This window comes from Ruditapes philippinarum, unplaced genomic scaffold, assembly GCF_026571515.1.
Source record: "Ruditapes philippinarum isolate M1 unplaced genomic scaffold, ASM2657151v2 ctg9048_1_1_1_1, whole genome shotgun sequence".
Classification (NCBI taxonomy): Eukaryota; Metazoa; Mollusca; class Bivalvia; order Venerida; family Veneridae; genus Ruditapes; species Ruditapes philippinarum.
The window spans coordinates 9,163-34,427 of NW_026852165.1; the positions used below are offsets into that span (position 1 = coordinate 9,163).

Consider the following 25,265-nt stretch of genomic DNA (forward strand, 5'->3'; position numbering starts at 1 on the left):
GTCTTGTGTCAAATAACCAAAATTCTACATTACTTAGTTTTTGAATTATCTCCGTATATATTTCATGATACTGTTCTGAGGGTGGATTAAAATATTGAAGGAATTTGATTGAAACTTTATAAACGTTATACAGTGAAAGAGATTAGCATGAGAATTGCAGTAAACAAAGGCCATTATAAGTTCTAATGACATGGTCACATTCATATAATGTGATGCAAAAAATATTGACCATTTGAATGTTTACTTGATACTGATACAGAAAATTTGATATATATCACAATTGATTATTTTTTCATAGCTTTGTCTCCCTTTATAATGTCATGTGTTAAAATAGTCAAGCTTGCAGTTTCCTCTGGTAGCTCTAATTTCACTTGTTGCTCTTGTCAAAAAAGGCCAATAACGATTTATGATCGACCTACACGTACATGTAACCTAAATATTATATTTGAACATGTGTGTCATAGAATAATTGTATCAACTACTGTTCATTTACTGAATTGTGCACTTTATATTTATCAACCGGCAACACCCTTCACTCATTGAAGTATCTGCCCCGAAATAGAAAAAATAGTTACTTGATTCTTCATACGTCCCAACTGCAGTGCCTTCAGCACTTTGATTAAGACAGTAGACAGATGCGCACTCATGATATTATTCTAATTGAATCAGGGTCACGTGTATTTGGATTTTTTGTATAAACTTTGTGAACATAGCTGCAAGCTTTTATCTATTGCTGCATGTTAAAATATTGGTAATTTTCCATGCCTTTCACTTAGAAAAACATAGCAGAACTTACCCACTGAGCCAGTTTTTACGTCACATGAATAGTTTTGTAACAAAAATTATTAAGTAGTTCTCTTTAAAAATTGATGTACCATTATTTAAATAGGAACTGTAAATATTTTTACCTGCAGCCATAGACAAATGCATAAGCTTTCAGAAAATTTTTATTTTCCTGATTTTGATATCTGGTTTATAAGTTTTACTTGCTACAAGTTTTAAGTTTAGCAGGCACGCGTGATATTTTAACTGGTTAGGAGGTGGCCTATCTATGTCTCTGACTGTGTTGAGAAATTCTAATTTTGGATTAGTCCTCTCAATTAATGAATATTGAATATACCTGTAAGATTGTCAAACACATGAACCAAGACCAATGTTTCCAAACTTGACCAATGTATTAAAGGAGTCGGATTCTAAGTATATGTTAGTGTTCATCCGTGTTGTTCTACAGAAATTAGAAACTTCGACGGGAGCCACAACCCAGGAGAATTCTCTAATTACTGTAGAACAACAATGGATGAATACTTACATACTTTGTGTCAAGCTTTATTTGGCTTCATAATATTCACTTTATTACGACACTATGCGGTTCTATGAAGTACTATGAACGGAATTCGATATAGTTGAAAATTAAGACACATGATATTCCAGAAATACAGCGTTTTCATTGGATGGCAAATAAAGTTGGACACTTTCTCAAAATTGTGAAGTAAAATACTTTCGGATTACTTCACTATATAGATAGACCTTCACCAACATCCAAGGATAGATGTTTACAAATATCGTTACAGAATTAGATTAACTTTGGTTTTTTTAAAGCAATATTAGGCCCTTTTTTCAAGCTATGTGTAAACATGTTCTGGTGACGTGACTTCACATAGCATTAGAAAAACTTTCTAAGAAAATAATGTTTTGTAAGGGTATTATTTACAACAATATTCTTCCTCCGATGTATTTGACTTTAGAAATAAGAAAATGTTGAGTGTGGCCCATGCTGGTGGTGGCTCTTGTTTAAAATGCCATTATAAAATGAGTTTAAACAACGACATAACAGATTCAGATTATATTCACATTTTATTGATGATAAAATTAATGTAGTGATCTCTATTTGTTTATTTACATCCCATATAGCTAGAATATTATAATGTCTAATTTATTCAAACTGCATTTGATGAATTCATTAACATGCTTTAGTTGAAACATTTTATTCCAGACCATACCCAAATACATAATATATATATGCACATAGTTTTACATACATTCATGATTTGAATAACGAAAATGGTTTGGAAGAATATAATATATAGAAAAGGCATTGTCCCATACACAAGCAAGAAACGATATAGGAAAAAAAACAAGCGGGTTAGTGAGTGATGAGTGAGGGAGGGAGTGACTGAGTTACTTCACAAATGTAAAGTAGACAAGTAAAAGTAAATTAAAGTTCATAAAGTAAAGTAGGTAAGGAGACCATACTATGCTTCAGATTTGAACTTGATTTCCCAAGAAATACTGGATGCGTACATATATATTTTACTCATGTCTCCTGTTCGAGAGGTCTAAGGCTGTACTGTGAGTACAATTTACGGTCCTCCTCATTTCCTATTGGATTAACAAATTCTTTGCCACTAAAATCGGTGTAATTCCGACATGTTTTTATTTCAGAGTCGGGTACCTGAAATAAATTAACACAATAATTTTACTTAAACAATGGCATGAGCAAAAACATTCTCTCATATGTACGAGTATAAGAAATAAAATTTGTAGATCCAATAAGCCTTAAAGATGGCAGCAAAGATGGTGGCTCTCAACAATATGTTTTATACATGTATCAAATTTAAAAGTTAAAAAAAAGGTTCATTGTGGTTGCATTGTAGGTATACATAATGTAAATGAAGTAATTCATAGAATGCCAATTAGCATGAATGATTTCAAAATGGACGTATCCGTTTTCCTGGCAAAAGTGTTCATTAACATAAATCTAGGGTTAAACAAAGGTGTAATTATCATAAATAACATATCTCTGATATTAAATAGAGAGATATTTGCGATGACGCTATCCCGGCGTCTGACATAGTAGTTTTTAGTCTTACAAATTGTAAATATTTATCATAAAAAAATATATATTTCTTTAAAGTTTTCTGGGAAAAAACTTCTTTAACTCTTACACTGTAATATACATACTTTATGAAGGGGCGTGTATGACGGATGATGGTGTTTCTTGAAGGAGGAGTTACTCCGCCTATTATAGCAGGCAACAAACGCCCATCTTCTCAAGTCGGAGTCATTAGGGTCACTGGTATGCAGTAGGTTACAATGTTGAAAAAGCACATCTCCTATATTATGATAAGAATAAAGAAGTTGCATGAAATCGAGAAAATTTGTAAAAGGGAACAAAATATAACGTCATGATCGATGTTAATGACATGTTTTGTTTGTTTTCTGGTTTTAATTCCGCATCCAAAATATTTAAACAATCAGTGTAAAAGACAAGTTGTTGAGCTATTTCACATTTTCGTTAATTTGAAAATCAAGGCATAACATAAACTTGTAACATCAATTATTTATCATAAACATCCTTTCATTTATTGGCATTTTTTTTAATTTACCGTACGTGATGCGTAGAAAAAAAGTAACGATATTTTATTCGTAAATTGAACAAAATAAATTAAATCTAACCTGGTTCCATCTCACAGTAAAGATGGGGACATACTTTCTTGAGTTGTTCAATACGTTCAAGGTCGGCCTCAGACTGCATGGTACCAGAACCAGCCCCGTGGTCTATACGACCACATTTATGTGAACCTTTCAACAACTGTAATTACGTAATGTTCATTATTAATGTCATCATCGTTTATCGTCTGTGGTTCTACTCAGGTGCCCGTTCGTGCCTGAAATAATGCACGGAAGGGCACCTGAGGTCTTCCTCCACCAGTAAAGCTGGAACGTCGCGATATGACCTATACTGTGTCGATGTGACGTAAAACCCAAAACAAAAAAAATCATCGTTTATGGTATATTTGCTCAGGATTTTTATAAATTTACTTGGTGTTGATTGACTTCTTAGTAATTTTCTATGTTTCAAGGTAAGATTGTGTTCTTCAGTTCATCTTTTATAAACCAATATTTTGTTGAATTAAGAGCAAATTAGGTGAAATACAAGTACATATAGATTACTTTAAAGATTGCAACATAAGTCATTCTTTTACTACAATCATAACATGATCGATACGTGTGCATGCATTACATAGAACATTGTACGTATACATGTATATCCTAATGTTATATAATTCTACTAAAATAAAACAAACAAACAAACTCTATGTTTCACAAAATATATAAATGGGAAACATTTTGTTGTTGCAAACCATAAGCCGGAAAAAAAACAAAAAAAATCTATAGACTTCTGACACCAACCTGTAGGCAACTGTTTTTTCTGGTAGTTTTATCCAAAGGCATCCAAACAGTTATCATATCCGGGAACAAGTTCTGTTTATACCAATATCTTAAAAAAAAGAAGTGTAAAAACACTGAAGCATACTCTTATATGTATCTTTCTTGAATGACAAAAATCTGTTGTTTCAAACTAGACACAATGCTCATCGTTTCTTATTGTACTAAAGCAACATAAAATCTCTAAAAAGAAACACTAGAATCGAATTTACTAATATTTTAATGACTTCCACGCCCAAACATGAGACCTATTTTATGGTTTATCGAGTTTTCTTTTGATATCAAAAGTGCAATTAGACCATTTTGCCGTAATCTTGAATACTTTTGTGAGAGTAAAACATACCCATAATCTTGATGCCACACGTGGCGCCCTCCTTCATTAGCGTTCTTCAGTATGAACTTCCCGTGATAATGATACATCTCTCCACCAACTAACTGCACATGCAAGATAACGAAGTTTTAATTTAAAAAATCACCAGTTTTGTTTCGAATTAATTAATTCGATTAATTTATTCGATTAATCAATTTGATTAATCCGTCCATTATTCTTTCCCTCCATGCTTATTTTTCTTATATTTTTTTCTTTAAATGTTCAAAATACTAGTATATATTTATTCATTTATTTATTTTATTCTTTATTTTGCATTTTATAAACTATTACAAGTATGCCAATCAATTGTAGATCTCTTACAATCTAATGTATGTAAAAATATTGAAACATCCGAATACTCTTATCATTCTCTAAATGAGCCGCGTCACGACAAAACCAACCTGGTCGCAAACGCACTATGTTGGTTTTGTCGTGACGCGGCTCAAATATTATACAATTCATCATTGCCATATAACCAAGATAATGTTTAAATAATAGATCTATCATTTTCAAACAGATCATGTAAATCGACCACTATCAATAATAATACAAAAAGAGTTTTGCCTTTTCACAAGCGTTGACGATTTTCTCTGATCTCGATACTATTCCAGTGACGTCATTTCCGGGATGGCAATACAAAATTCGTTGTATTTTATGACCATCAGGTTCCAGCGTCTGGCAGTAATAAAAATGTCACATACGGTACAATTTTATAAAAGTACTTATTAATATGTTTTTGACTGTTCAATGCACCTTAATTACTTGAGTTAAATATTGTTCAATACTCATTTTCAACAGTCATTTATAAAGCTAACAAAATTGTAGTATTAAACAAAATTGAAATCCAATTAAAAAGGTAATACTAGTTTTATTTATTTCACATCAGTGTTGTTAAATGCTAAATTGCTTTCTATAAAACATTTCGCAAAACAGAAGATTTAAAAGAGACAAAGTCACACTTAATGGTGGTTATATTTTTTACCACTCATAAATTAATTAAATTTAAATAAAAATCTAACTATAAAAAGTGCATTCTTGTAAGTTACCTCATAAGCGTGTTTTAAGATACCTTCAGGATCATTTAATACTTTCCATATCTGTGCTATTTCTTCTTTATCCAGCAAGTCTCTACATAAATATTTATAAATACATAAAATAGTTGTCTATTTAGAACACTAGTAAATGGACTGGACCTTGGCCCAGTACTTTTCAATGATTTAAAAAAATCAACAGAAAGCATTTGCAATCTATTGTACAGTAGTAACTTTGCTTTCAGTGTCAAGAACAAACAAATATATAATAACTTCAATGCTTTAGTAGCTCTATCAAATCATTAATTAGACCTTAAAGAAATTTATTTGTACTCGAAGTGACAGATTTACACCACAACCTTTAAATAATCATATTATTATTAGTTACGGGCACTAGCCGACGGTTATTTCAATGCCAGCAAGACAATATTCTCCCATGTATCCAGACAGCAACTTAATTGTATAATGAATTTATAATAACGGCGACAAGTTAATTAGAAAACCTACCACTTATAACCAGTTTGTTTGTTCGTTTGTTTTTCTTTGTTTTTTCTTTGTTTTGTTTTGTTTTTTGTTCTGATTGGTTTAAAGACTTTTTTGTTTTTGTTTTTTTAAAGCGTTTAACCTACACGCGAACGCTGCGCAAAAAAGTAGATCATCATAGCAATGTTATTTTAATTAAACTCTTTTTTTTGAAGTTATGTTATTTGAATCGAGAAATATACATAAGAACAAACCTTTATAATTAATTCTATGCACACACGTAGTAAATTAAGGTAGCACACCACAGTTATGTAAGCCACAGCTTCGAATGGCCAGGGAGGATTTCTTGGATATAGTGAATATTCTGGATTTAAATGACTGGTTGTCTTTAAAATGCATTTTCAGCATAAAATTTGTTTTTGTGACATCTAATATGATCACTGGCAAATTCGAAAACATGGCCAGAATCACATGCTGTTGATTATGAATGTCAAGGCCGCCATTTTTTGTAAACATTGCTTTTATACAGCATGCACGGTAAAAAGAAGTCATTTTACAGGAGGGTACAAACTTTTAGCAGTAGCAAAAAATCTACAAGGTTGAAGACTAGTTTCTTTGTGATATTTTGCATGTATAGGGAGTTGCTAAAGCAGAGACGGTGTTCCTTTAGCCTGTATATTTGCAAATATTTTTTGGCAGAGGGTCGAAATGTGTTGTTTTGGGTCTCGGGCCACTGTAGATTTTGGGCTTCAACGGAATGAATTGCAAATTTTTTGACTGCCTGCCTATTGCAGATGGGATAATTTCTTTGTAGATTTGCAATCTTATGCCATATATGTTCTCAACAAAATGTGTTTACTTTTTCCAGGTTGTGTAGTTTGGTATCAGAATTATTAGACGTATTGCTTGTAGGACATTGACGGCAGGAACTTGAAATTAACTGTGGAGTGCTACCAAACAGACTACGATGTAGAAATACAGTGTAACGATTGCTTTTCATGCGCACTTCAGTTCTTCACGACATCGTATACAAAGTCTTTAAGCCAATCAGAATTCGAGAAATATAAATAATCATATACTAAACTTACTTGACAACTATAAACCCATCGTCATCGAAACGGTTTTTTATTTCATCGGTGACTTTGAATTCACCTTCAAATGTTAGCACTGGAAATACATGTAATTATTAAAAATCTCCATGAAAGAAGTTGTGTTTTACCTGGAACATACGATACGTATCTAATGTGAAAAACTGTGTCTGTTGAAAGAATAAAAATTTCAATCGAACTGATGTTTTGTGTTGATCGCCGTGAAAGGGTAATTTTTGTCTGCAAAACTTCGTTTAAATAAGTAAATTACAAGAAAACTGACATAATATTTTGATAGATCCTTTAAATATCTTTGGTTTAACGTTAAGATTATGGAATTTTAGTGAGATAAAATGAAATTTTACGGGTTCCAATTTTATGAACTGTGACAAAAATCCGAAAAATAAAATGGCGGAATGCAAACGTGATGTACATTTTTTGTCCCGTAAATGAACGTTATATGTTAATTAAATTTGTCCCATGTTAGTATTTTTTAGTAAAACATAAACATATCTATAGCAAGAAAATAAAATTGGATCAATTATCTTGTAGGATTTTTCATTACGCTGTGTCAAATTTCAACAATTTTTTGGTGAAATCTGAGACCAAACCATAAATTGACGAATTTGCAGTTAAGTCGTTTGATATTTAAAAAGTAGAAAAAATAATGTTTTAGAAATAGGTATAGGGTTTCTTTTAATTTTTGAAAACCATAATTTGTTATCTGAATGAGAAAAAAAACAACATCTTTATTAAAAATTATAGATTCCTTAGCTGTGTCATTGGATATCATGAATGATATCCTGTCATGGTGTCAATTGTTATTTGCACTTTTAAAGTCTTTTATTTCCTTATTTTTTGTATAATATTATTTCAATCTCAATTGCAGGTATTGTATTCGTGTCACAGAGAAAATGAAGTTGGACCTACTTGTGCATTCATATATCTGATGAAACATTTTTTCAAAGCCGCATGCCTCCAGATTACCCAAAATATTTCAAAGAAATTACACTTGGAAAAAAACATACTAAAACTTTAAGAAAAAGTAAACAGATCAAAGATTCAAGTGATAATTTATATCTTATGTGCAATTAATGACTGTATATTGCAGTATTTATCACCATATTTATACTGCGTTACTAACGCAGTAGGGGCCATTCATGCACATTTTGACTTCTTTTTGGTAATTTATGTAGATTATAAGTGCCGATTTCAATGTGTCAAGTATTTCTTTGTTCATTTCACAATATTTTTTTGTATTTGTATTCCAATTATGTTTACATTTGTACAGCTAATATTCATAAGATGAAATAAATATTTAAAAAAAAAAATTGTAATGTGTAATATATTGATAAAGTGTTTTTTTTATCAACTAGGTAGTCCTTCATGCTGCCTAGCCTTTTAATAAACGAGTAAAAGAATTTTAATAAGTCAGTGGTTCAGTATAAAAAATCACAGATATATTGTCCGCTGGTCTGATGCATATATATATACATACAGAAATGTCACATGACAAATGGGTCGAAGCTGGAACTCTAACAATGGGTATGCAGGTTGATGACCAGTATGACGTGGCCATTGCAAATATGAATCTTAGTTGTTATACTATTTACAATTGAAAAAGACCACAGTAAGAAACATTGCATAAAAAAAGTTTTTCTAACCTTTAACATTCTTAACTCCATGTTTATTCCTTAAATGTCCTCTTATACCCGATACAGAATTGTATGACTTATCACACTGATCACATACATAAGTTTTTCTTTTATCATCTTTAGATTTTACACTTATCTTATCCTCATCATCAGAATTTTCATATTCACTAGCTGTAAATTCACCAAGAAAAAAATCTAAATCAATATCCTCAAAGAGAACAAAATCCGATTTTCCATATGCCATATTGCAGTGTATCAGTATGTATAAATTTCATATATGAACATTGCATCTTAAATGTTATCTTTTTATGAAAAATTTATAATTAAAACTGTCATTCAATAGCATATTTTAAAAGGGCATTATTGTGTGAAGTAAGAAAACAATCTATTCAAAAATGAAGATTAAAGCTAAATAAGAACATAATTACAAATATATGTGAAAAATATGTTTAAACATCAAAGATTATCAAAGGCCATGTTGAAAACAAACATGAATAAAACAAAGGTCAGACATTTTATTAAACCAAAAATTATTACATGTTATAAACATGTTTATAGCAGCTGTACACTTTAATTACATAAATAATAAGTCCCAATACAAAATAATTTCTATGTTTATTGACACATTTGACATAATTATATTCTATAATTAATATAAACCATGTAATTAAAGCTATAATTGAAATTTAATGATTAAGTTATTTCTGAACGTATTTTAATTACAAAACGTAAATTTTCATATCATAATTAAATATGGTAAATTACTTTTCTGTATCTGTTTCATATTTATTAATATTAATATTTTTAAAATTGATCCAATGAAAAAAGTATTTAAGAAACCAACAACCTTTTTTTCCTACTATTTTGATTGCCCACCTCCCAAAATCACCGGAAAATTTATGCACGGAATATATCCGATCAACCCGGCATGTACCGTGATTACGGCGTTTAAACACGGCGCTTATCGATCGATCGATTCCAATTGGACACCAACATTGGCACTGATAAGAAAGCGCGAGTGACATATCCCGTTATAGTACATCCCAGGTTTTACGAACAGTAAATAAAATACTTTACAGGCGGGGTGCCAGGACACTAAATGTCGACAAGGGGTAAAGCATAACTCTCGAGTGGTATGTTAGAGAAGATTTGCATTTTACTAGTTTTCAAGTGGTGATGGGGGGGGGTTTGCTGCGTGATACCAAAAGCTTGATTTTAATTAAAATAAGTTTATTTTTCAGTATTTTAGGTATTTCAAAAACAAAATAGCCTAATCTCAAGACCCCAACATTGCCTCCTGCCTTCCCGATCCGCCCGCACATGCGTCATTTTAAGAAATCTCCTTTTTTGTCAAAAGCAGCATTATGTTTCTATGTAAATCTAGCTTAATAAAACGGCCAGTGTAATCGTAATTTATGAAATATCATTGCCCCAAGTGTAAAATATACAATAATTAAATAACTGGAGTAGATTGGGGAAAAAACTTACTTTCAACCATATTAGCTCTATTTTGTATTTCTTGGTCACACCACAAACAGTTTTATCATGCACCTGAGAAATCCATATCTGAAAACCAGAAGTTAACCGGTGTATTTGTCGCGAATTCAGTTCATCTTAATTAATTCTTTATGAACCACAAAGTGAATCATTTGAATTCTTCTACAAGTAAACTTAGTGTATAGTTTTCATAAATGCATGTATATAACTAGAGTCACCGCCTAGCGGGGGCATGCTCTACTTTTTTCTGTGTCTAAAGTCAAACACAATAGCGGAAGAATATCATAGCAAAGAACTGACATTGACGGTTAATTAAACGTCAGTCATTTTCGAATAATTCAACATGTGTGTTCTTTTGTGAAAGTATGACCTTTTGTGCAAGTATGACCTTTTGTGCAAGTATGAATTAAATTTGTAACAACGTTATTACAATTTAAGTAAATTTCAATAATTTGACCTTGCCGGTGAAGGTCAATAAAAGGTCACAGTCATATCAGAATAATTAAACATGTCGGGTTTGTCATTTGATTTTCTTTTATTCAAGTATGAATAAAAAATAAGCATTTTGTTTGATTTTGTGTCAAGGTCAAGGTCATGTCGAATCTGTTTAACATGTCAGTTTTGTCAAATGTGTTCTTTTCCTCAAGTATGAATCATAGTTGTAAATAAATATCAAAGTTATGACAATGTAAACAAATTTCAATAATTCGACCTTAACGGTGAGATAAAGGTCAAGGTCATTTTTTGAATTATTCAACATACGTGTTTTGTCACAAAGATTTTTTTGTCCAAGTATCAATTAAATCTATCAATAAAAACAAAGTTATCGCCAAATGTAGCGAAATCCACTCATCTTACTTTAAGTTTCAAGGTCAATAATTAAGGAATGCTGATTTTAGTATGTGCGACAACAAAGCAGTTTTTTAACCTTTCCTGCACATCCTTAAGCTTTACGGTAAACATAGTTAATTAAGCTTTATAATTATGTCTAATTTAAAAGAAGGAATGCTATTATGAATATTTGATTTTCATAGATGGCATTCTCTTTGCGCGTAAATTATTTCTAATTAAAGTACACACATTGCTCAAAGATGTAGGACTTCAAATATCCAGTTAGTCCTACATCCGGTGATACAAGACAAAAGATACTAGACACAGGTTTCCAGTAAGGCATAGTAAATTTTGATAACAATTGCATTTAAAATGTAAAATGTAACTGCGCGTACATTTTGTATGTTATCCCAATACAATGAACTAAGCACGTCTTTCGTGAAACATTCGACGATGCGCAGGAGAGTATATTGATTTATGCACTAGCGTCCTTCCATATTCATTCAGAGCTAGTCATTATTATTGACAACTATAAATGCATTTTGTTTTGTTTTAAATGCCGGAAATCAAAGTGAGGACAACTCCTTACGCAAGCAATCGACAGACATAATTTTATACTGTAAATGCTGTCTGATAATAGTGTATAATAATATGAAGATCTAACATAAAGAAAATTGGAAATATTAAAGAACATATTTTATGAAAATTATGAGGGAGATCTAAATAATGTAAAGAATATGTACTTACATGAGTAATTCACTAGTTAGACTGAGTGTTTTTATCAAATCTGGTCAAAGTTTAACATTGTCACTTCACAAAGATAAATATGCCAGTATCCTTGAACGAATTAACATAAACACAAATGATGATAACTGGGACAACTATGGAAAGCCTTTACTGCCTCATTGTACATTCCTTTCAACACATAAAATGAATATAAAATGTACATTATTACTAAATATGGGATGTAATTCGAACATTGTTTTACAGGATTAATGAACTATGGCTGATCTTATTATTGCACATTAAACACTCTTTAAAAGGACATTTGCTCCAGAAATGAATCAATTTTCCCTCCTATATAGGAGTTTTAAAACGCTTTAATAATGGTTTAAAAGCATGTCAGATTTTTACCACCTGATGAAAGTAGTCCTGATGAAAGTAGTTCTGAATGTGAAATAATGATAAAGCTTTTGAGAAATGAAAATAAAACGCATTATAGGACAAAAGGGGCCTTCAAACAGGGGGAGGCATATATTTTTTTTATCGTCCGTCCGGACTTTGTCCGGTCCATAATGTTGTTATTTATGGTTAGATTTTAAAATAATTTTGTATATATGTGAAGCACATTAATGCAATGTGTCATGAGCAATATCTAGGTCTGAAGCTCAAAGGTCAAGGTCACACTCTGTCTATTTTTAAGACAGTAGACAAATGCGCACTAATGATATTATTCTAATTTAATCAGGGTCACGTGTATTTGGATTTTTTGTATAAACTTTGTGAACATAGCTGCAAGCGTCTATATCTACTGCCCAAACACAGTAGTGAGTTTAATCCTTTGCACAGCACCCGTACTAAGGGACATGAACGTAAATTGAAGAAACACTGGGGAATGTTGGCATGCGTTATTTATTGAGCACAGTTCCATTTACTTATTCATTTCATCGTTAACTTTCGGTCGTCAAATCATTTATAACATCTATTTGCAAATATAAATTTCGTCAGTAATGACGGATTTTTTTAAATGATAAGAACATGTCGGTGTTTATCCAAGTTCACAAAATCCGTAAATAAATATAATGATTTTTTGGCAAAAATTAAGACATTTATTTCAAGAAGTAAATAAACATGTATTAACATGTAATCAACAGACAAAAACTAAAATGATAATATATGTATATATATATATATATATATATATATATACATGTAATGTAAAATGATCATTGGTTAATTCAGTGCACAATTCGAAGCTATTGAGTTTTGAATGTTAATAAAATTCACATTTGTAATTAAACAACAATACTGTATGTGTACAAGTTTTAAAGTATCGAATAATTCATTTTTTTATTTGTTCATTACTCCGATATGTAAATCACTTTATTAAAGAATGGTACGTAAATCTGCCAATAATTTGTCCATCAATATTATTCTGTTTACCTCCCTTGACAAATAATCAACTGAACCTCGTCAGATCTTTATGAACAGTTTGTATATTAGATAAACATTAGATATATGTGTCTATTTAGATTTCAACATTTGTCCCAGTTGTTTAGTTTTGTGCAGTTGCTCGGTTTCACTCCCGCCGCCGACACATTTTCCGTTGATAAATACTCGAGGCACCTGTTCAGAAGAAAATCACAATATGTAAATACATATTATTTAAAGCGCAATGTTATCTATGGTCAATCAAACAGCTTCAAACTATATATGTAATAGTAAATTTGTCATAAAACTGTTTATAACTCAAATGTTATAAGTATATCAATGGTAGAGGCTAAAAGGCATAATTTTCCAATTGCTAAATTTATAAATTTCCAATTTATAAAATAAAAAAAGCATCATTAAAAGAAACACAATTTAAAAAGAAAATTTAAAAAGAAACACAGGAGTTTTGTGTTGAATAAAGTTCAGCAATTACATTACAAGTACATGTGTAGTTAAGTTTTTACCGTTCTCGCATGTGTCATTTTCGCCAGTTCAGCCTGTACTTCAGATCCATTAGGTAATTTAGTCAGCTCTATAACTTCATAATCTTCATCATCAAGATCGCCTTTCCCTAAATAGAACTTTGTGAAAATTCCTTTCGCCATAGTGCAATATGGACATCCCGGTTTAGAATAAATTACAACTTTTTTGCTACTAATTTTAGCTTTGATCTCATCCCGAATTGAAGTCATTTTTCTATCAAAGCACACACAAGCAACTGTAACTGTTGAAGACTAGCAGGTGGGTGAATAATCAGTATGAATTAGAGCAAGCTTTTATAATGTATTGTGAATATTGATTACTGGTTTATTCATAGCTATTTATAGTACATTGATACGGATCAATAATCAGAACGAAATACTTGGTTGTATTTTACTTAAATACAATAATTTTAAACTTCAACTATAAAAAATAATTCTATGGTGGCAGATGTTTGCCATTTTGTATTTTAGCCTTTTCGTTATGAGAGTCCAACTTTGTCGTATATTATGGAGGGTGATTTATGCCAAAATTACATCTTGCTTTCTTACGTTACATCGTGCTTTCTAACTTGTACATCGTGCTTTCTAACTTGTACATTATGCATTCTGACATATACATCTTGCATTCTGACTTTTACATGTTGCTTTCTTACATGCACATTATGCTTTCTGCTGTGTGCGACTTGCTTAATTTTATGTTGATGTCGTTATTTAACGATCAATTATTATTCATTTGTTGATCTGGTATATTAATTCAATAAATTAACCTGCAACTGTTTGTATTTGGGTCCATTTACTCAGCTTGAATGACGAATGTCATAAGGTAGAATGCGCATAGCCGAAAGCCGAATGCAGCAAGCATAATACAACGCGACATCTGGTGTAATAATATGTGACACCCAAATTATGCTAATAGGTGGCGCTACAGTTATATTCTCGGTAAAGTCCGTATTGCAGTTCGGATTCAGTTTACCAAGTTACGTCCCTTTGTTTTAAAATTTCCATTTGCACTCATGGAGGAAATATACAAAACGATTTAACCAATTTTTATATTTATTAATGAAACTCTGTAGGTCAAATTATATTTCCAGCTGACAATGACAAGTTGCACATTTCCAAATCAATGGTTTAAGAATTTATTTTTATTCATCAACAAAATAATTATAAAATAGAACAGTTGTTCAACATTGTTCAAAGTTCTTTGGCCATAAAAAACTTCTTATTAAAATATTTCATCCTCTTGAAAAGTTCTTAAATTTTGACATGGCTTATTTCCAATACCTGTGACCATCCACAACATTTTTAATGTGTTTCTATTAATTAGGACATTTTCTTGCCTATTTTCAAACTAATTTTATATACACGTTAGATTTTTTAAATTCAACTTGTCAAAAAAATGTCTTTTTTTCACTAATTTGAAATTATTCACTAAGATGCTTTATGAATACGGCCCCAGGTTCTTGTTCACAGTGTCAGCTTAAAACTGAAGGAACTGCTGCCAAAATCAGCTGATTCTGAGAAAAAAAAGGCAAAACTGTCTAGTCTGTCAATCTGTGAGAGTTTAGCTTTAGGACGAATGATTTCATAATATTAATTGATGAGTACATAAAAACAAAATGTACAAAAAATGTCCCAAGAAATGGTTATAAAATCAAATGAATTGTTTGTCATAGAAGATATTAATAAACATTTTTTTCTACATTCTCAGTGGTGTTTGTATTGCAAATACTATTGCCTTAAGGTATAAAACTTTTTTGTTTTAAATGAGTAAGATCTGCTATACATTTCCAATATCATGAACGCTATAATTAAAGAAAACTTCTAAAAAGGCATCTTCAGCCAAACATGCAATATTCATTTTATAACCATTTCTTGGGACCATTTTTGTACATTTTGTTTTTTATGTACTCATCAATTAATCTATATCGGTACCCTCTGCGAAATCTGCTCAAACGGTACCCTCTTTACACATGCACAGGTCATTCTCTGCTAAAAACAAACCAGCGATGAATAACAATCAAGTAAAATTTCAATGTAATAAGGAAAGGGGGTTTGACACGTACAAAAGATATATACCACGGGACACTAAAATGTTTTATTTATGTGCTGATTTGTCATGTGCCCTTTTTTCATGTACTGCAACTTCACAATAAGCTACAAAAAATCGACATGTCTTGCCTCGCCCATCACCTCGACATACTTTTCGAGCTGCAATGAACCGTGGGCTTGATTATATATGCATCATACATATTTAATATGTTCATTTACATATCATCTTCGGACAAATGCCAGTATATTGTCAAAAATAAATGTAAATTTCATAAAAACACCCTACTTTCGGTTTTGCAGCGTACCCTCATGGCACAACATATGCTTTTATTTGCGTTAATCGTTAAATAGGTATGTAATATTTCTTATTTTTATGTAAATATTACATACTTAACGATTAACGCAAATAAAAGCACATGTCGTGCCTTGTGGGTACGCATGTGTTAAAAAATGAGAGGGTACCTGTGATATAAAAATTCAAATGAAGAGAGGTAGCCCGTGCTGCTGCAAAAGAAAAAAAAGGCAAAACTGTCTAGTCTGACAGACTAGACAGTTTTAACATTTTATTTTTTTTTCTCAGAATCAGCTGATTTTGGCAGCAATTTCTTCAGTTTTAAGCTGACACTGTGAACAAGAACCTGGGCCGTATTCATAAAGCATCTTAGTGAATAATTTCAACTTAGTGAAAAAAGACATTTTTTTGACAAGTTGAATTTAAAAAATCTAACGTGTGTACAAAATTAGTTTGAAAATAGGCAAGAAAATGTCCTAATTAATAGAAACACATTAAAAATGTTGCGGATGGTCACAGGTATTGGAAATAAGCCATTTCAAAATTTAAGAACTTTTCAAGAGTATGAAATATTTTAATAAGCAGTTTTTTATGGCCCAAGCACTTTGAACAATGTTGAACAACTGTTCTATTTTATAATTATTTTCTTGATGAAAAAAAAAAAAATTCTAAAACCATTGATTTGGAAATGTGCAACTTGTCATTGTCAGCTGGAAATATAATTTGACCTACAGAGTTTCAGTAATTAATATAAAAATTGGTTAAATCGTTTTGTATATTTTCTCCATGAGTGCAAATGGAAATTTTAAAACAAAGGGACGTAACTTGGTAAACTGAATCCGAACCGCAATACGGACTTTACCGAGAATATAACTGTAGCGCCACCTGTTAGCATAATTTGGGTGTCACATATTATTACACCAGATGTCGCGTTGTATTATGCTTGCTGCATTCGGCTTTCGGCTATGCGCATTCTACCTTATGACATTCGTCATTCAAGCTGAGTAAATAGACCCAATTACAAACAGTTGCAGGTTAATTTATTGAATTAATATACCAGATCAACAAATGAATAATAATTGATCGTTAAATAACGATATCAACATAAAATTAAGCAAGTCGCACACAGCAGAAAGCATAATGTGCATGTAAGAAAGCAACATGTAAAAGTTAGAATGCAAGATGTATATGTCAGAATGCATAATTTACAAGTTAGAAAGCACGATGTACAAGTTAGAAAGCAAGATGTAATTTTGGCATAAATCACCCTCCATAGTATATCATTGTATTTTTGCATTTTCGCAATCTCGAGGCTGAAACACAAATTGTGTCATGTTTTTGCATTGCATCTGTCGTGGTAAAAATGCAGCATTGCGACTATACAAAGTTTCGGCACAGTTAAACTTCGTCGTTTTTCACATTTTTGCGTGGGATTCAGACATTTATGCTTCCTGTTGTACAAGCGCACGCACACGTCAGTAGATGCAGAAAGAGCTTACAAAATGCAATAAAATATAATTTAAAATGGCATTTGCATATTACTTTTACTAGTGTAATTTCAATTATAAACAATATTACTGGTTTAATTAAAGGCATTTTTCCCCAAATGCTGTGGCATATGACTTGTAAAAGTAACAATGTAAAAATACAACAATGCGAAAATACGACAGTGCAACAATGCGAAAATGAAACAATGCGAAACTGTATAGACACGAGATAATTAATACAAAGATACGACAAATAACAGGCGAAAATATTTAAATTTTCCTTATTATGTCATCGCCAAGAGAATGTGCAAAAAAGTCTGTTCTGTCGTATATATTCTTGTTTTTCGCGTTTACTTGACGAAAAAAGCGACAATTGATACAACATGGCGCAAAACAGCCACCATAAGTTTGATAGATTTCCATTATAGTAAAGAAACCATTATAGTAAAGAAAGCTTGTTTAGCGTTGTAAAAATGTAAATTGAAAATCATTTTCATATTTTTTATCTAGGCTTGTGAAATTTATTTTCTGCATAAAACAGTTCTGATAACATATGTGACCCTGTAACAACAGTAACATTTTATTTGTTTAGTGTCCTTTGAAAAAACACAACAAGTTTTCAGTTCCTGATAGTGCCTTTTAGGGGTATATTACCTTAAATAATTCTTCAATTACCAATGATTTAAGTATATGTGGTAAGGCTTACAGTACAGGTTAAAAATCCGTACACTTTCTTGGTTGATAACACCTTTCTATAACCTATACTTTCTGTTATATACATATTAATTTAATGTACGATTTTTAGCTCACCTGTCACAAAGTGACAGGGTGAGCTTTTGTGATCGCTTTTCGTCCGGCGTCCGTCCGTCCGGCGTCCGTCCGTTAACTTTTACTTTAAATGACATCTCCTCATAAACCACTAAGCCAATTTCTTCCAAACTTCACAGGAATGTTCCTTTGGTGGTCACCTTTAAAAATTGTTCAAAGAATTTAATTCCATGCAGAACTCTGGTTGCCATGGCAACCGAAAGAAAAAACTTTCAATATCTTCTTTTAAAAAACATAAGAGCTAGAGCTTAGATATTTGGCATGAAACATCTTCTAGTGAGTGTCTACCAAGTTTGTTCAAATAAAAGCCCTGGGGTCAAAATTGGCCCCGCCCCGGGGGGTCATTGATTTTCCCTATATGCATATAGTAAAAAAATAAAAAATCTTCTTTTAAAGAACCCAAAGAGCTAGAGCTAAGATATTTAGCATGAAACATGTTCTAATGGGTGTCTACCAAGTTTGTTCAAATAAAAGCCCTGGTGTCAAAATTGGCCCCGCCCCGGGGGGTCATTGATTTTCCCTATATGCATATAGTAAAAACTTAAAAAATCTTCTTTTAAAGAACCAAAAGAGTTAGAGCTAAGATATTTAGCATGAAACATGTTCTAATAAGTGTCTACCAAGTTTGTTCAAATAAAAGCCCTGGGGTCAAAATTGGCCCCGCCCCGGTGGGTCATTGATTTTCCCTATAAACTTAAAAAATCTTCTTTTAAAGAACTCAAAGAGCTATGGCTAAGATATTTAGCATCAAACATGTTCTAATAGGTGTCTACCAAGTTTGTTCAAATAAAAGCCACGGGGTCAAAATTGGCACCGCCCCGGAGGTCATTGATTTTCCTTATATGTGTATAGCAAAAACTTAAAAAAATCTTCTTTTAAAAAACCCAAATAGCTAGAGTTAAGATATTAAGCATGAAACATCTTTTAGTGAGTGTCTACAAAGTTTGTTCAAATAAAAGACCAGGGGTCAAAATTGGCACCGCCCCGGGGGTTATTGATTTTCTTTATATGTGTATAGCAAAAACTTAAAATCTTCTTTTGAAAAACCCAAATAGCTAGAGTTTAGATATTAAGCATGAAACATCTTCTAGTAAGTGTCTACAAAGTTTGTTCAATCAAAAGCCCTGGGGTCAAAACTGGCCCGGCCCCAGGGTGCCATTGTTTTTAACTATATGTGTATAGTAAAAACTTAAAAAAAATCTTCTTTTAAAAAGCCCAATGAGCTAGAGCTTAGATGTTTAGCATGAAACATCTTATTATGGGTGTCTACCAAGTTTGTGCAAATAAAAGCCCTTGGGTTAAATTGGCCCTGCAACGTTGGGGGGGGGGGGGGTTGGGGGGCCTACATACAGGTGAGCGACCTCAGGGCCATCATGGCCCTCTTGTTTATTCTTTTGATTTGCTAGTTCATGTTTTTTAATGTAATCGACATTGGGAAGTGCCTATACATTCGACGAGGTAATTTTAAGCTAGTGACATTATAAATGCGCACTTTTTATGTGTCAAGTTGTGCTGAATTGACAATATATTTAAAAATATAGACTATTAAAATATTGATTGACCAACATTTGATATTGGAAAATGCTTATACACAGTATAACTTCTGAATTCAGAGCTTCTAAAATTCTAAAATTATTATCTTTCGGTTTATCAAGTTTACTGGTTTTTACAGGCAAAAGTTAAAAAGATATCAATCGCGATATTATTTTAACTGCTGCATTACATAGAAAACAAATTAATGTTTCTCTGATTGATGAAGCAGTATAGATGCTTAATTGATAAAAAAAGACTGTACTAGATGAAAATGATTAAGGGCCGGAAAACTGCTAGGGGCCAGAAACTGCTCGGAAACCAGTACCCCAAAAATTCAACACTCTTTTTTGATACAAGTTGAAAGTGGAATAAACATAACATGCAATTTGGTAAATTAAAGATATATTTCCGAAATATCTTAATTTATCAACAATATCTACGTTTTCGATTCCAATTTTCCGACTTCTTCAAGAACATGTATATAAGTACAGGTCTTCATTTTAACCTTTTAGGATAATGAATCCATGCGAATACCTATTATACTGTGCTCCTCTTAGATCACGGTACTTAACACTTTGAAGCAAGAAAGAAAACAACGCATAAAACTTACGGTACAAAATTGTCATAAGCTGAAACATATAGGTATTTTCTGCTGTATGACACAAGGAAACAACAATATATTGAGTCAAAATCAGTTTAAATAGGCCAGATGTAGACCATATATAGGCCATTTTGAAAACAGTATGTCATAATTTAAATCGCGGTAATGGTGTTTTATTTCTGTTTTTTCATGTTTCAGTTAAAATTTCTAGATGTTATTTTGCATAATTCTAAATATTAAAAGTATCTTTACATTGTAACTCAAAATTTATTTTTTCAACAAACAAGAACATTTAGAAAATGATGATTGTTTCAGACGTATGCGCAAATTTAACGGACTAGTGTTGCTTTTTGCAGAAGTTTGTAAAATGTTGTTCTGTTTTACGTAAAAATCTATAGATTTAAAATATTTGGCACAAAACTTTGTTGTTTAGGTGTATGAATAAAATATGTCAATTCTGACCAATTTTAACACTGGTCACATAAAAATATGCCATTACCGTGAAAAAGTGATGGCGGGGAATTAGTGATGTTGAGTATCACAAGTAATAGCCTAATAGGCTATTTATTTATAATGAAAAACACTGATTCATCATATGTAACAGGCATGTATAGAAATGTAATTTCTATTTTTTCAACAATTTGAAAATTCACTGATTTTCATATCTTAAATACCTTCAACGCCCCTCATAGGAAGAATTTAATCTGAAACATTCATGTAATGTCTCGATATGGAAAGTCAATATTTTTCATGTTACATCCATAAATAATGCATTTGAACAAGACATATACTTTCAGGGTAATGCCATCATTTGAAATAATTTGTGTCAATTCTTATGATATGGAAAGTCAACTTTTTTCATGTTTTATTCATAAGTATTACATTTGAATAAGACACAAACTTTCAAGGTTATGTGATCATTTGAAATAATTTGGGTCAATTCTTATTAAACTGAAAAGTAGACTTTTATAATTGTTCTGCCGATTATAGAATCAGGAATCAATTTGTTCACTGAAATTATTAAATTCAAACAGATCTAGTATATTCACGAAGGCATATTCTAGAAATTTTTACTTCTATGTACATGCATTGTCCATGTAAATGTATACTTTGTTTTTTTCCTCATACTTTGCCACAAACTGGTATCGTCGGTTTCAATATTTTCACTTTCAGATGTAACATATCAGTTGTAAATATTGTGATGTTACACTATGTTTTGTTCACAAAAGAAAACTTGATTAAGAAAGCCAATCATAAGGTGCCGACTTCACGTCACAAAAAAAAGAACAACTGAGTCCGTGAAGAACGCCTAAAACGGCAAATTTGAAACTGTTGCTGGCTCGGTTAGTTTGTGCCTTTTCAATGACGGTAGAAATAATTGCAAGCCACCGTCCACGCCCCCAGCACCGGCTTAAGCAGAATTCAACATTTTAACAATAAGAAAGAAAGATAAAATTGTGAATTCAGAAACTTCCGACTTTTCGGGGACGCCATCGTAATCATTCTGAGCTTTTCTTGACCCTTCACTGCGTGAGAAGCTTGGCCAGTTTCCCGCATCTGTGTAGAGTTAAAGTCTTCGACCCACCGCCTATACACTTACCATTGATGAACACACGTGGTACCTTTGGAATAAATAAATAAATAAAAAACCTCATAACATTCCATGCTAAGAAATTGGCTATTTGATATAAACGATTGTTTTTTGGCTCTATTTATTTGAAAATATAAGGAAAATAAAGAAATAATATCGATTTCTTAACGTATATAAAATACACTTATAAATAAGATTATAATAGGTTATCTTACTGTACACATATAAAATAGGTTATCTTAATGTACACATATAAAATAGGTTATCTTACTTTACACATAGAATAAATATCTCACTGTACTCCTATAAAATAGATAATCTTACTGTATACATATGAAATAGATTATCTTACTGTACACATATAAGGTTATCTTACTTTACGCATATATAATAGATTATCTTACTGTAATCATATAAAGCAGATTATCTTGTTGTACGCATATGAAATAGATTATCTTACTTTACACATATAAAATAAATTTCCTGTATCTTACTATACGCATATAAATTCATGTACGCATATAAATTATATTATCGTACTGAACACATATAAAGTAGATTGTCTTAATGTACGCATATATAAAATAGATTATCTAACTTTACACATATAAAATAAATTTCCCGTATCTTACTGTACGCATATAAATTACTGTACGCATATAAAATACATTATCATACTGAACACATATAAAAATGATTGTCTTACTGTACGCATATATAAAATATATTATCTTACTGTTCGCATATATATAATAGATTATCTTACCTTCACATATAAATTAAATTTCCTGTACCTTACTGTACGCATATAAATTACTGTACGCATATAAAATACATTATCTTACTGTACACTTATAAAATAGATTATCTTACTGTACGCATATAAATTACTGTACGCATATAAAATACATTATCTTACTGTACGCATATATAAAATACATTATCTTACTGTACGCATATATAAAATAGATTATCTTACTGTTCGCATATATATAAAATAGATTATCTTACTGTACGTTCTCCAGTGATGTTACGTAACTCGTCCTGTAGTTGAGCACACATATTATTTGGCTCCCTGTCTATTTCCCATACCTCATAATCTTTCCGGTCCAATTCTTTACCGAAATATTGTGGGAACAGTTCTTTCGTTGTCTTACAATTACCACATGTAGACTTTGAAAATATCATCACCTTCTTCCCAGATATTTTAGACTTTATAACTTCCTTTACATCCGTCATTTTGACAATGTCTCCAAAAATACCATTATTTAAACAGTTCAAAATTCCGTACGACTGTTTTATACAATATATTTTTCGATACATATAAGATCAATATACACAATGTAGGGTACCGGTAAAACTAAGGTTAAAACTAGAGCTACTCTTATTATATCTGGCTTAAACATCTAGGTCGACCTTTTTTGAATTTTGGGGACGTTTCGGACGGGTTCCAGCTTGCATAAAGAAATGCACTGAATGTTTTTAAAAAAAACACACAGGCAAAATTTGTATTTCTTCGTTTTGAATTTTTCATTCATTACTCTTTAAATGTCCTCAAAATTAATACAATAGGCAGACAAAGAAACAAAACTTTTTGCCTTATAAAGAATTAAATGGTGGTTTCCTATCTTGACTTAGTGGGTTAGGTTAGTGCATTAAGATTTCACAATAGATGTCACAGTGAGCACTGGAAACGTTAAAGAACATGTCAAATGAATGACTTAAACTTGTTTCAATCATATAATATCCACATTATTTGTTTTTGAAACTTCCTGGGTTTGTTCAAGTACACCTATATAAAATGAAATGACCATAAAAGCATATCCCGCTGTCCCCACGCTTTCTTGGGGTGGGATGTGATTTTGGCTATAAATGGGCAATGGTAATAAAATAATAAATAAATGTAAGCACATCTGATATTTTAAATAGAAGAAACATATTATTATACTTAATTAAAGTTAATCACCACCAATTCTTTTTTAAAATTAAAAATCAAAGTGCTTTTTTACTCATGGGGATCCTTAAGGGAGATAACTTACAGTGTATATTTCATGTTAGATTAGTTTCCCTTGATTTCAAAATGAAAATTTTGATTTTCCTAAAGGCTAGGTTTAAAAAGCAATGTAGAGTTTGTCTGCATATTAAAAAACAACGTGTGTGTGCTTTAAAATGTTGGAATTACCGATTTTTAAAGGCAATTATTATTGAGTTAGTATCATTTTAGTTTAAAATCCTGTTTTAAAACCATGAATAAAAATCTTCGAATACACACCTTCGTTGAAAAACAGTTTTGTCATATGCCCTCAGAAATTTCAAGAAGTTACTGAAGTATGAAATAATACTTGATGAACTTAATAATCCTCTTTAAAATATTTTGTAAAAGGGTAAAGATACGTTTAGGTACAAAACTATGGATGTAAGCTAAAGGGTACATAGGAAACACATCGACTATTTTCATTGGCCTAGCAAGATACAGAATTCATTTCAAAATGAGGGAGACAAATCGTACATTCATAATAAAAAATCTGATCTGTGATAGTAACTTCCCTTTGGTTATAAGACCAGTATTTTGGCCCTTTCTGTCATAACCTTTCCGGCAGAATTCGGTAAGGGATCGCAAACCATTTAACAATACTGCATCTCACTCGGATGTTGCGAGCTGAAAAACTCAAATAACAGAGGCAGAAGTGTAGCACGAGTTGTGTTTTCTATATGTATGTCACAATTTGATGGCGATTTTTAAATACAATTATAGAAACACATATTTAAAAGTAGAGGTAATGCATTACCCATGGTCTACCTTAATTATTTCTTCGACTACCATTGATTTAAGTTTATGTGGTAAGACATACAGTACACGTTAAAAGTCCGTACAATTTCTTGTAATAACCTATGCTTTCTATATTTAATATACATATTAATTTAATATAATTCGTTTGATGTGTTAGTTTACTTCATTTTATTTCATTTTAAATAGAATTGACATGTGGTAGGCAGCTTAAGTGC

General features: G+C 31.4%; 2 protein-coding genes and 1 pseudogene across 2 annotated transcripts; all 3 read right to left on the bottom strand.

Annotated features, from left to right (window-relative positions):
* Positions 1-1,835: 1,835 nt before the first annotated feature.
* On the bottom strand, positions 1,836-12,083 carry LOC132751145 (L-proline trans-4-hydroxylase-like). Its single transcript, XM_060741270.1, has 10 exons — positions 11,933-12,083; positions 10,346-10,423; positions 7,203-7,281; positions 5,647-5,728; positions 5,165-5,275; positions 4,574-4,665; positions 4,195-4,282; positions 3,457-3,592; positions 2,962-3,113; positions 1,836-2,452 (listed from the first exon to the last, which is right to left on the bottom strand). The coding sequence occupies exons 2-10, from the start codon at positions 10,353-10,355 to the stop codon at positions 2,315-2,317; spliced, it is 888 nt and encodes a 295-aa protein (XP_060597253.1). The 5' UTR covers positions 10,356-10,423; positions 11,933-12,083; the 3' UTR covers positions 1,836-2,314.
* Positions 12,084-13,104: 1,021 nt separating this feature from the next.
* LOC132751148 (glutaredoxin-2, mitochondrial-like) lies at positions 13,105-14,087 on the bottom strand (annotated as a pseudogene).
* A 7,514-nt stretch (positions 14,088-21,601) lies between these two features.
* On the bottom strand, positions 21,602-23,569 carry LOC132751126 (uncharacterized). Its single transcript, XM_060741251.1, has 2 exons — positions 23,271-23,569; positions 21,602-22,290 (listed from the first exon to the last, which is right to left on the bottom strand). The coding sequence occupies exons 1-2, from the start codon at positions 23,496-23,498 to the stop codon at positions 22,192-22,194; spliced, it is 327 nt and encodes a 108-aa protein (XP_060597234.1). The 5' UTR covers positions 23,499-23,569; the 3' UTR covers positions 21,602-22,191.
* Positions 23,570-25,265: the final 1,696 nt, after the last annotated feature.